A 13,188-nucleotide genomic window follows, 5' to 3' on the forward strand; every position below is an offset into this window, starting at 1 on the left:
ACCTCTCCCTGCAGCCTCTCCCCACTGAGCTGGTCCACGCTTAGGAGAAAACACACCTGTGGAGCACAGAAGATGCTGAAAAAACAAGGACACAGTTCTTTCACCACTACCTCTCCCAGAATACACCATCATGGCAGAATGTACAGAAATGAATTGTTTATTCATTTGTAAAAAGTCAGCAACATAACACGAGTCATTTAAACACAAAACCAAGCCTGGGTGCATCTGTTAGTCTGTTGTACCGGGCAAGACAATTTTTCTTTCACTGAGCAGAAGGCTTCACTTGAACTAGAAAGAGCTCTGCCTCCTCTCCCACCAAAACAAGGAATGTATCTCCAATTACAGCACAGAGAGCAAGAAAGAAAAGTATTTTATTTGAGGCCACAGAAGTATCTCCTATTCAAGCCAACAGTAGCCTTATTTAGAATAAAATGAGAGACAGAATTGGGTTAGACCATATCAGTACTTGTGCCTTCAAATTCTAACCTCAGCCTGATGCCTTCAGGATTATATACCAACAGCTAAAAAAAATTAAACTGCTAAGCCAAACAAGAATGACATTTTAACCGCATTTTTGTAGTGAAAACGCTCATCTTAACAGGCAGTTGTGTAGTGTTTGGGGGAAAAGTCTCTTCCAGAGGTTGGAAGCCCAAGTCAGGCAGAGGCACAAGAACTGGGCCCTCTAACAGTAGTGTTAGCGAGTGAGATGCGGTGAGCTACCCCGGTACAGGGCATCCCAGCCTAAGGCATCACGTAGTGCTGATGAGATGGGGACAGGTCATTCCTTAAAAGGCACCGTTCTAATGACATCACTTTATCCAGAGGAAGGGTTTGTGATATAATCCTGGTGATTTATACTCCCACGAGCCAAGGAAGGGAGACCAACAGTACGGGGCTGCCCTGTAACCAGGGCAGCAAGAGTTTTTTCTGATGTCACCAGTGACATCTTCCCTACCTACGTATCTACAGGCAACATATACATAAAGTGCAGCAAGGCTGTTAATGCTCCACACTAACAGAGGGCAAGTTAAGATCTAAACGTGTTTGTATTTGGGATGATTGTGTTTTAATTATCTTGCAAAACCTGAAGCAAGCCTGCATTCTGCGCTCTCCCTGTATTGACGAGGTTAATTTTTCCCTGTACAGCCAAGTTTGCTTCAGTTGGTAAGTTTTGCTGCTGAACGCAACAGCAAAGGGACAGCTTGTCAGGAAATAATTTAGCTTTTATATATTTGGTTACAGCATTCTGTTTAAGATGGGCTTTGCTAGCCCAAATGGGTATTCCAAGCATAAAAGCGTATCAAGAGGTTCAACCGGAACAGCCATTATCTAACCAGAGCATTAACTAAGTCAATACTCATTGCAATTAATAAGATATTTGGGAAAAATAAAGCAAGAAATCCTTATGATTAGCTGCTTCCCATCACCCAGGCAGTACACCAGGCATCCTTTAATCCTCCCCACCACAGAGTCTGAGCAGGACTTTCCTGTAGTCTCCTGAGCAGTCTCCCTAGAGAGAAAAGAAAAAAGGAACACAATTAGTTTTACAGCTCCATACAAGGCTGGATTCTTTCCAGCACATACGATTTGTGGTAGGGTTTGTACCCTCTTCGACAATTTAAGAACTAAGAACTTTCAGGAACATTTTCAGTACCTAAATGTAAAGTCTCCTTAATTCCACCTCTTCTAAACCAGCCAGTAGGTGTCAGGTGGGGACCTCTCTCCTTTGAGCTGCTTAGCAAATACAGGTCTTTGTTTCTAACACTGAAAAGCTTACCTTAATGAAGGAGTGGAGCGATTTCCCATACATGGTCAGGAATTCCCTCCTGATATCCAGCATATCTATTTCAGAGCGGGACACCATCACCCGGATCAGCGTGTTGTCATCTGTTCCCAAGCCCTAAAGAAAAAAACCAACCATCTACAGCTACAAAGCGTGACAGATCAGTGACAGACAAAGGTTTTATCCCTTGGTTTTCTGTGGGATCTGTTCCTAATTAGAGCATTTTTGCATTAATGGAGTGATCCACTAGCAGCTTGCTGCCAAGGAAGCATATTGCTCTGAGCTTCCTGAGGGAAAAGGGGTCCATATAAAACCTCAAACTTATTTTTTCCACCCGCATTTAGCAGCAGAGTTTATCTAATGCTACTGACTTGAGCATGGAAGGGCAAGGGGAAAAAAAGCTCTTTACCTTCATGGATTTATACAATCTTTCAGCAAAATATGCAGGTTTATTTCGCATGCACTTTACTGTAAGGGAGACAATAACAAGAGAATTAAGGTCAATAAAAACTGAAGGTCTTCCCAACCTTTACAGCACTTTCTCAGTGAAGGTGTTTATTCTGTAAAGATGCAATTCAGGGCCAAGAAACAGCAAGTACAATGCAGACATCCACAGTCAGTGACCTGCTGTAAATGGATGTCTCCATGCCCAGTGCACAGTAATATTTTCTTTAAGGCTTTAATGCTTCCTGACAGCAAATGTCAGCTACCAAAGCATCACTTGGGAAAGCAAATGATATCATCAAGCACTGAGTTTTCTCACCTCTGACTATATCTGCAAAGATAAAAGCACTGTGGCTTGCAAAAAAGACAAACAGTATCTGCCTCCTGAAGCTACGCAAACAGCCAGCCAGGGCAAGATACAATATCTCTAATTATTGAATTACTTTGGAGATGAAGTTTAAAAGCAGGGAACTCACCCACAGCTAACAAAGCATCTTCGAGGTCTCCCGACATCTCAGATTTAATGCTGTCTGTTATGTCCTTATTAGCAATCCCTCTGTATGCATCAAAAACTAGGAGGAAGAGTCAGTGATAAAAAGAGCGAGTGAGATGCTTCAGGGCATAGCGTGTAAACCACCAAGGATCACTTTGCAAGATCAAACTCCTCATACTCTGTATGAACATTGTACCACTACTGTGACATTGTAAGCTAAATCAGGGCTGTCCCACAGAAATCATTCATTTTAATTATCAACTGTCTTGCTAATTGGCCTGCCACTGCTGCTAGCATTTTCAAGAACTGCTAGTTAATGATGGCAGTTAAATGCTTAGCTCTGCCCCAATGGGAGTCACACTTCATTAGCTCCAATTTACAGGCTGGAGCAAGTTGTACTGATGTTTTTCTCAAGTCCCTTTTTGTCTCAGGAGGGAATAAAATGGTCTTAAAGAATCGAATATGACTGGGTTTTAGGATACCTGCTGTCTCCAGAAGAGTTCACAATCAGCTAATGAACAAGTACAAAAGTATTGTCCTCAGACAAGGCAAAAAATCCAGGACACTACAGAGGGTCCTACCTCTTAGTAGGTGGGATCTGTTCCGTGTACAGAGGATGGCCATAAATTGTACCTCATCTGTTCCCCATTTCTTCTCCCCAGCTTCATACAGGCACTTGAAGACATCATGAATGGACAAAGTAAGGTTAATTGAGAAGACAAGGTGTACATAACATGAGATTTTTACTTTCTTGGTGCTTCATATCACAGATATTACGCAACAAATACTACCTAAGCACAGCAACCTTCAAATGAAACGTCATCCCCCCTCCCAAATACCCAGCCTGTCTAGAGACCTCTCACCAGAGTTGCAAAGGAGGCTAGAAACGTTATCCCCATTTCACCGGCTGAGTCGGAACAGTGAAGAGGCTTCTCTAAGGGTCAAAACTGAGAATAGAGCCCAGGTCTCCACCTAGGGAGCTGCTGTCTAGCATAGCTTCAGGCTTCCTGTTCTACCGTCAAAAAAAATGAGGTCTGGAAAAATCCATCATGCATCACGTGTACAAGAACAGACAGTTCGTGCAAGGAAGCAAATTGCTACACACCTGAGCATCTTGTTGAGCCAGGGCAGCATCCACATACGTTCCCTCATCTCTATTACCCTGTGGAGATACAAGGATGAAACTCATTTCGCCAGAGCAACTAATGGAAGCAAGTCCTGCAAATTCCCCATTCAAACAAGTTACTGGAGATGCATAATGGGATCCTTAAAATTGAATAGTAGCTTACAAATACAGCAAAATATGGCTCAGATGTGATTTGTACTTCCTTTTGAAATGAGCAGCAATCCACTTTACCTGGGCCATTTTAAAAAGAGCACAGGGCATTAAAGCATACCCAGAGTCGGACTCCTCTCCCTGCAGAAGCTGGGTGTGAAATGCAGGCAAGGTGAAATGCAAGATAAGTGAAATAAAAGCCATCCTGAAACACCTCATCACTGAAGTGAGAGGCGTGTCCACTGGCAATGAGAAGATTCACCCCCATTTCCCTTAACCTGAACTTACCGTCGCGAGGGAAACAAGGACTCTTCGAAACATGGAAGATGTGTCAGAGACAATGTCCTCCTCAAGGGTACAGCCATATTCTAGCAAGAGCACACACACACGACATCTGTTAGGAACAGGTCCACCACCTGGACAGTGTTTGTCCACAACATTTGCCAGTCATAAGCTAGGTAAATATATAACTCTGCTCAGGGCTCTAAATATCATAAAATCATTTAGGTTGGAAAGGACCTTTAAGATCATCAAGTCCAGCTGTTATCCCAGCACTGCCAAGCCCACCACTAAACCACGTCCCTTAGTGCCACATCTACACGTCTCTCAAATACCTCCAGGAATGGCAACTCAACCACCTCCCCGGGCAGCCTGTTCCAGGGCCTGACAACCCTTTTAATGAAGAAATTTTTCCTAATATCCAACATAAACCTTCCCTGGCACAACCTGAGGCCATTTCCTCTGGTCCTGCCGCTGGTTCCTTGGCTCAAGAGACTCATCCCCCCTCTCTGCACCCTCCTTTCAGGGAGTTGCAGAGGGCCATGAGGTCTCCCCTCAGCCTCCTCTTCTCCAGACTAAACCCCCCCAGTTCCCTCAGCTGCTCCCCTGAGGTTCTCTCTGGACAAATGGCAATAGTTGTATTGGCTGATTTGCCACATTTAAAGGCTAACAGACCCCCTCTTCACATGGCCAAGCATACACACAAGTGACTTTTCAGACAGTATGATAATGGCTTGCAGTTTGCACTACGTACGACATTTGTAGTTCTCATTAATGCGCCGAATCTCTTCGTTTGTGCGAGAAGCCAGAATTTCAATCAGGCAACCTTCATCTGTTCCTGCACCCTAGGGAATTGCAAAGACAAGATCCAAGATTATAATGACAACTGTTTTGATGTGCAACTAGGATTTTTTTAATTATATGTAAGTTAATAATAATGAATTAATAATAAATGTATAATTATGCCATATCATACTAAATAGACAAGAACTTAAGCGACATAAAAGGAAGATTTCAGAACCTTCATAGCCCTCCTCAGCTCATGCACGTCGTACATGGTGGTAGGAGTCATCATACCAACGATCACCCTTTCAAAATTCCCACTCAGCTCAGACTTCAAGTCATCAATCAAATCCTAGAAGACAGAGAGAGGAGGAAAGGAGTTGACAGAAGATACAGCCTTTGAGACCAGAACGAACTCATTCCCTACTCTTCTTCATGCTTCAGCCCTCCTTGGATGAACCGTTGCTCTGAAGTGAACAAGACCAAAATAAACTTGGCCAGGGGAAGCTTGTGCTAACCTTACTGTGGTGGAGACTAGGATGTTGTTCACATTTCACCCATAACCCCAAAATGTCTGCATCTCCCAGTTAAAGCCACAGTCACTAATCTCTGAAGACCACCTACCCTGCCAATACTGCTTTTATAGGTGATCAGAACTTGCTGACGTTGGGAAACGTTTAGTTTGGTCAAGATCTCAATGATGGCATCTTCATCTGTGCCTGGAAGAAACCAGTGGAAACCAGTCAGGCTGCTTGCACAAGAACCAGAAGCCTGCTCTGGTCTTGTCCAGGTTGTGCCATTAGCCATCTTCTGTTCCTTACACAACCTGGTTCTCAACAGCACTGGGGACTAGATCAACGTACAGAAGTGCCTCGACCCAGCCGGCGGCATGGCAGTGCCACACCGCAGGACAGACGAGACAAGAGGATGTTTTTGTGGCCAAGACTTGGATTTCCAGTTGTGTTCAAGTCTCAGCCTGATCAAGTCGCTTGATTCCTTTCAGTGCCCTCACAGGGAGTGGGGCAATGTGAAGGGCCAGACTTCCCCTCTAACAAACCACCAGACAAAACATTCCCAGTGCTCGGGGGGGAAAAAAGAGGGTTTAACGGTGGAGGGAGATCAACTTACCAAATCCTTTCATAGCCTTCCTTAGTGCCTGTGCTTCTTGCTCAGCACTGAAACTTGAGACCCCCTTGATTGTTGCCTAAACCCACAGGAGAGGAGTTATGAAAGGCAGACTCAAAGCGATACGTACATACGGTAGAGTTGAATTACAAAAAAAAGAGAATTCAGAAGATGCAAACACCATGACAGCAAGTAAAGTCCACCCACCAAACAGGAGTGATTTTATACCAGGCTTCCATCCTATACTAAAGAGAAACTGTTCTAGAGGGACTTCCCAGCCACATAAGAAGTAAACCACAGGGACACAACTAAAAGGAGAAAATATCTTCATATAGCTGCCCATGGAGTATCCGGTTTCCAATTAATAATGGCAAGCAGCCTGACATCTCAGTTCAGTCCAGCTGGGGCTTCTTCCCAGCAGTTTTCCATGTAAATCACAGAAGAAGCTGTTCCCATCAAAACCCTATTCCTAACTTCTCTAAGAGCAGTCAAGGACCATAATTTTGTAAAATAATGCACCAGGAAGTGCAGTGTTTTACTCAGAATGGTGGTTCACAAACAAGTTTCTCCTGCCTCCTGTCCAGTGCCATTTCTGTGGGACTACACTCTCTCTTACAAAGCTCTCCCTGTTCCATCAAAATCAGCAGCAAAACCACTGCTTAACATTTGTGTAGGTGAGACTTTCTGAAACGGGCATAGGGACAACTACCACATAGATGGCTACTTTGCAGGTTGAACCTGGAAAGAATAAAATGCCCAGGAAGTTTATCTGGAGAAATCCATGCTCTTTGAACTAATATCTGATCAGATAACTCCCAAAATGGAAAAGCCTGTATGTGTGGGTCATTCTCCTCTAGCACGAGGAAGCAGAGAGAAGTGATAAACTCACCCCCCACAAAGAGACAGACAGTGACAGTGTTCTTCCTGCTGTGTCCTTATCTGAGCTACACGCCCCTCGTTTATCTGATCAGAGCAAAGGCTTGGCACAGCGTGGTACAGAAAACACACACACTCACCATCACTCTCGTATTGGGTCAATCTGTTGTTGTCTGGGTACCCAGGCAGTTAGACAACTGTAATAAAAAAAGAGGGAGTGTTAGTTTTCTTGCAAATAATTAATAGAATATACCTACCCTTACCAGTTAATGAGGCTGGTTAAGTAACCATCTAATTTCTCTGAGGACTAAAAGCCACACTTGAACAGCCCTACTGAACGCCCGTAGCAGCATCCCTGAGTTTCCAGTCCTGCTTTGCACCGAACAAACAGAGGCTGCTTGCAACAGCACAGGGCCTGTCTGAAAGAGGGATGTGGTGCACAAGCAGATGGATAGCACTAGTAATTTAAGAAATTTCTTTTCTACTAGTGTGACAGCCTGGCTGAGGCTACAAGGAGAGGCAGACTGTGTTGTCCTGGGAGCAAAGAAAGTAGACTTGATTCCCATGCCCTTCAAAACACACAGCTTTGACCCTGCCAGGTGAGACCCTGAGGGTGGATTAGGGTGAGGGCGCCTGCACGGTCCTAACAGCCTTCACAGATACTCCCTGGGAGGCAGAGACAACAACAAGGTGCAGATGAGCATGCAAACGATAACCTCACTTGAGGACTGGGACAGGAGACTTATTCTCCCTCTTACTTATAATCTGCTGTGTTCCACATCTCCTCAGTTTGGTACAATGTGTAATTCCTTGCAGTTTTAACCGACTGTTAAAGCCCTCAGGAGAAAAAAATATAGCTTATTTGCCATCTCCCCAGTGTTATTTTTTCTGCTCATAATTCTATTTTCATGCATAGAACCTATACATGAACATACACAAAGTATTTTCCCGTGTCCCTGGTCAGTTGACAAGATGTCAGGTACTAGGAAAAGGTTCACTTCCCTGCAACTCAAGTTCAACACAGCATGAACTGAGGTTCAAGCATTAAAGCCCTTAAGTAGAAGCAGTGATGCCAGCGGCTGACAACATCTCTCCTTATGCTGCTCGTGGGGCTTAATAGCTGCTATCAATGAGCCCAGACAGTTGTGCAAGAACAGGAGTGTCTTTGCTCATGCTTCACATGACTCTTACAAATCTGGAATACTATCAGAGGGTGCTGTTCAGGCAAGTTAAGTCTCAGTGTGACATTTGCCATAGGTGTGTTACGCACAGGCACTCCCGAGTGCTCTGCAGGTCATCTGTGCCTTATTATACCCCGTGAAATCAGGCAACATATAGAAAATTATTAGTGTTTGCTTTCTTTCATTTGATTATAGATTTCAGTGGCCAAATTATGACCTAGACCTCAGAAAAGTCATCTTTGCTTCTCTCTAATGTTTTACAGAAATATCGAGCCAACTTTACTTGCTTTAGCCAGACATTAAATAATGGCTTTGAATTTCACAGATGTTTTTCTGATGCAGTATTATCGTTCAGTTGGAATATTAGACAGGCTGGTCTAGCAAGTCAATTAGAGGGCAAAAGAAAGGTCAATAAAGAAGGAAAAGTGGGTGGGAGGCAGAAGAATTCTGAGTGCAAGTGAGCTGGCAGAGAGAAACCAAAACATGAGGAAAGGATGCGTGTACTGGATTCAGGGCAAAAGCTCCTGCAATATCAAATTACAACAGAAATGTCACATTGGATATTGACTGTAAGATTCCGATTTCTTCATCCAGTTTAAACATCACTGGGAACATAAAGAGTAGAGCACTGCAGAAGACAGCAGTGCTAACCCCACTGCGCCATCTGCAAACGCTCTTTTGTTCCCAGTATATTTCTGTGTGTGGTGCCACAAGAAACGAGCCACTGAAGTTACAGGTGGAAGCACTTGGGAGTTCAACCAGGTTCTTCAGCAACGGTCCCTGCCTCTGTAACCCTTTCACAGGTGAAGGTGTCTCCATGAACTGCTCAGGCTGGGAAATTAGATGAATAAAACTCTTCCAGCCACCCCCTTTGCTAGTAGAGAGAGAGAAAGGAATTGCTCAGTCAGGTTTGCCAGCGCTCTGCAGCTTGACACAATTCCTGGCCTGCAGCTCAAAGGGGGAAAAACAGCTTCAGGATGGGAACAACTCTTAACTCCATGTTTTGAAGAGTTTAACTATGCACGCAAAGAGTCAGCTAGCAAGTGCTAGGTGCCCTGGCTAATCACTGTCCTGATGTTATTTGCTTCATCCCCGAATAAAGGCCTGAGCTAGCTGGTACAGTAAACCTGGCTTAGGACAGGCTCAAAACACTGTGGCCAGATGACAGAGTGCAGGTGTACGAGGCATCCCTCTCATTATTCAAATTTTTTCCATGGATGACCTGTTCCTGCCAGGCTTTATCAGCTAATCAGGCAGTTATAAGTCCACATCAATGTCCTCCAAAAGCTGAATCCAGAATAAACTTCATTTATCAGAAAACAGCTGAAACTATCGTGTGTGCTGGCCAATTCAAATCGAGGCTTGCTCTGAATCAAGTTTTCCTGACTGTGCACAGAGCACACAGCTCCCAGCAAGCAAAGCTCCCAACAGCTTAACAGGATATAAACCCCGGGTTGTTTTGTTTTTTTTTTTTTTTTTTTTCTTTTTCCACCCAAGTTTGAGCTCATAGACATGTTGCCAGTCCTACACTTAGGATCTGGAATGGAAAACCACCGCTTTGCGACCCGTCCCCTTGCAAGGCAAACATGGGACTTGTTTGACTAGTTCTTTCATTCCGTGCACGTTTACTCGAACACAAACCCACACCCTGCGCCAGATCAGCTTTTCCATGGCTCTGCCACCGCCAGCTGTTTCCAGGATAGAGCCTGCTCCCTCCGCAGCTGGATGTGCTTCAGGGAGGCAGAGTGCCCCAGGGGGTAGGTCTGGGGCTTGTAGCAGGGCGACTGACTCTGATCCCAGCCCAATTTGCAGCTCAGGACAGGATCTCCCTTCTGCTGGCAAGCCCCGAGCCAGCTGAAACAGCCCAGCACCTCCCACACTATGACCTTTGCGTGGCCACTGCCCTCAAAAGGAATAAAAATATAATACTGAGTTAGCAGAGCCTTGTACTCCTCGCTTCAGGCTGTGCACCCACCCAAAGCCGCTTCCCCAGGCCTCGGCCATGCCCTCCACACCCCAGCATCCAGCGGGGAGGACGTGCCAGCTTGGCCACGGGGCACGGCAGAAATAGGAAGCCAAACCTGCACTCCTTGTGCCTGGGAAGAGGCAGCCATCTTCCTCCTTCCCACAACCCACCTTCCCGTCCTTCCTCACCCCAGGCCTGTGCCCTCCAGGGCTGCCCTAATGCCTTGACATCGTGGGCCCGACGGGGCATCCGCCCAGCCAAGGGCTGTCCCGCTCCGTCACAGCCGCACCACCAGCCCCCGCTCTCTGGCAAGCAGGGACGGCATTTGGCATCTTCCCAGGCACCTCTACCCACGCAACCCCTTCCCCATGCCAAAGGGGACCCCCCAGTCCATTTGGCACTCACCTGCTGTCCCAAGCGGGTGCCTTGGCAGGGATGGGGAGATCTTTGCTCAGCTTGCCTTGGATGGCAAAGTCCCCGCCCTGGAGCGGGGTGGGACTCGGCGGCGCAAAGCAGCTTTTCTTGCACGCCTGACAGGAAGGCAATCCAGCCCTGCTCCCCTCCTTGGCCCTTCCGTAAACAGTTGGTTGTAATCCAGAGCAGGGAGAGATTCCCCAGGGAGCCTCACGCACATTTAGGAAATGCACATTTGGGGTTACACCGGCAGCCTTTGCAAGTGAAGGTGGCCTGGCAGGCTCGGATGGCTTCCACCCTCCCCTGTGTTGCCTGTAAAATTCTCTGGGAACTGAGGGGGGTCTCTGACCGCAGCCCAGCGCACAGCCAGCATCTGATTCCTCACTTTATGCTGTGGTGTAAAAGGGCATACCCAAGGGGGGAGCGAGGGGGACGACAGTGTGGAGCACACAGGCAGCAACAGCCTTGAAGTCCTGTTCCTCCCCCTGTGGTGTTTGTGGGGATTTCTTACCTGTATCGTGCCTCCTTTGCTCCCACAGCACCTCTCCATGTCTTCAGTATCGTTCCTCCTCACCTAGGAACTCTGCATCACAATCAGCTGTGATTTCTGTAAAAGCGATTATTTTCATAAAGATTATTATTTTTGCCCCCACTGCCCTCAAGACAAAACACTTCAGGCAAAGGGACTTTAGTTTTACCCCGATGTGACACTGCCAGGGTCAGCCTTAGGCAAGATCATGACGCTGACAGAGGGAAAGCAACCTTCCAGTAATACATATCGTGTCTTCACTGTGTTTATCCTCAGGGACCTTGGTCTCCTCTGATGCCAAAAGTACAGTTATTATAATGGGTAAGTCAACCCTCTCAGGTTCTCTTTTCCAGCTCATATGACAGTTATATCTCATCCCTATGCCTCTCTGCACATGCTCTTTTGCTGGAAGAGACCTAAATTTAGCAGCTCGGATGAATGCAGGCTGTGCTCCAGTGAGCATGTCTGTGCAGCTGGCTTATTACAGCTCCCACTGCAGCTCAGTGTCCCAAAAACAACCCCAGAGAGGCCAGCCAGGCAGCATCTACTCACTCCCTGCTGAGGCAGGGGGACATTGAACAGAGGGTAACAGAAGAACAGGGTTCAAAGCCACGAGCACTCTCCTTTTCCATTGCAGAGTCTCTTTCCTTGCAAAATCTGGCACTTTACCCTGACCAGGATTGAGTGTGGGACTAGTACGTATTATCAACAGTCACTAAGGAGAAACTCTTCTCTTTCCTACATCTGTTAAAGTTTCCATTCTCATCCCTTCCTCTCACGTCAGCTGTCTCCTGCTCTGGGCCCATACCCGCTCATTTTAATCCACCAGCAGGAGAACTGCTGTGTTTCTCCATCTCATGTTGCCTGTGATTTTTTTTAGCCTATGTATTTTCAAAAGCTTCATTCTTCTCTTTGCTTTCCAGCCTCTTCAACCCCGAGGACTGGACGGCTCCGACACTGCAGTCAATGGTATATGCAACAGTAATTATTTAAGACCACAAGTTATTAATCTTATTTGGAAGTAATTTATCCTTTAAATATTGCACCAATCCTGCCATTCATGATTTGCATAATTTAACCTTTTCTTTCCCCCTGGGAAAGGCTCCAAGTAGAGAGGAATATTTGAAGATGCAAAGTGTTTGTGTAGATGTTTTTAGCCACCCAGAATTAGTCATGGAATTAGTCATGTAAGTGTAGTCCATTCAGAAGCCGGATCCTGACCCAACACACGGCTGAGTTCCCTATAATCTTGGCTGGTTATGGATGTTGGCTCTGTAGCTATCCGATTCAGACAATCACAATTATTTGGACCAGAAAGGAAAAAAAAATAAAGTACAAAGGTTTCTGATCATGCTGAGAGTTATCTGACCTCCTCTGGAAGGTGGATGGAAGGTCAGGGGATTTAGGGCAATGGTTGTCTGCACCCTGTTGTACCTTGCTACAGGAGCTGCCCCCTTCAGGAAGGTGAGGGGTTGTTGCTGTAGGAGAAATTTCCTATATAAGGTTCAGGAGACAAAGCTTTATCTCTCCAGGAGCCCTTTGCCTAGGGTCTGCTCAGCTTTCAGCATGTTGTCGCCATCTCTTAAAGGATGGAAGGGCTATGGCTGTCCTTAAATATCGCCAGCCTGAAGCACTGTCTAGCATAGCTTTGCTGTCCTCGCATCAGAAGAGGGACAGTTAACGGACAAGCCCACAGTTCCTATCAGTGTCGTAACACAGTGCATTGCCTTTCTTTTCACTGATATTTCCTGTTTGTCCCATCAATTATTTTAAAATCCCATGTTAAAAAGCTCTCCAAATCCCCAGGCTTTACTCGGTTGCATACCTGTTCTGTATTCCCTCTCCATCCTGCTGTTTTCCCATCTCTACAAAAGACATAATAAAAATTAAAGGTCACAGCAAGACAGGGCAGTGTGCTTTAAGTAAATAAATAGAGCTCAAGCAGCCAGCTTGTTAAGCAGGAGGTATTTATTCTAGGTCCCACAATGAGAACATAGCTGAACCTCTTGGAAAATGGCAGCATTTGTGTTTTTGCCCTA

The 13,188-nt window shown here is 45.8% G+C and overlaps 1 protein-coding gene across 2 annotated transcripts; it reads right to left on the reverse strand.

The window, feature by feature from the left end:
* Window positions 1-141: 141 nt before the first annotated feature.
* Window positions 142-11,530, reverse strand: ANXA4 (annexin A4). 2 transcript variants are annotated; one of them, XM_074808163.1, is made up of 14 exons: window positions 11,319-11,530; window positions 11,132-11,227; window positions 7,200-7,256; window positions 6,187-6,262; window positions 5,683-5,777; window positions 5,297-5,410; window positions 5,030-5,120; window positions 4,285-4,364; window positions 3,826-3,882; window positions 3,302-3,395; window positions 2,704-2,799; window positions 2,193-2,251; window positions 1,778-1,900; window positions 142-1,510 (listed from the first exon to the last, which is right to left on the reverse strand). In XM_074808163.1, the coding sequence occupies exons 3-14, from the start codon at window positions 7,200-7,202 to the stop codon at window positions 1,451-1,453; spliced, it is 948 nt and encodes a 315-aa protein (XP_074664264.1). In that variant the 5' UTR covers window positions 7,203-7,256; window positions 11,132-11,227; window positions 11,319-11,530; the 3' UTR covers window positions 142-1,450. The 2 variants fall into 2 exon arrangements, with proteins under 2 accessions (XP_074664264.1, XP_074664263.1); XM_074808162.1 differs by lacking the exons at window positions 11,132-11,227; window positions 11,319-11,530 and adding an exon at window positions 10,612-10,944.
* Between the last annotated feature and the right edge of the window lie 1,658 nt (window positions 11,531-13,188).

The sequence above is a fragment of the Strix aluco genome, chromosome 28 (genome assembly GCF_031877795.1).
Source record: "Strix aluco isolate bStrAlu1 chromosome 28, bStrAlu1.hap1, whole genome shotgun sequence".
NCBI classification, from domain to species: domain Eukaryota; kingdom Metazoa; phylum Chordata; class Aves; order Strigiformes; family Strigidae; genus Strix; species Strix aluco.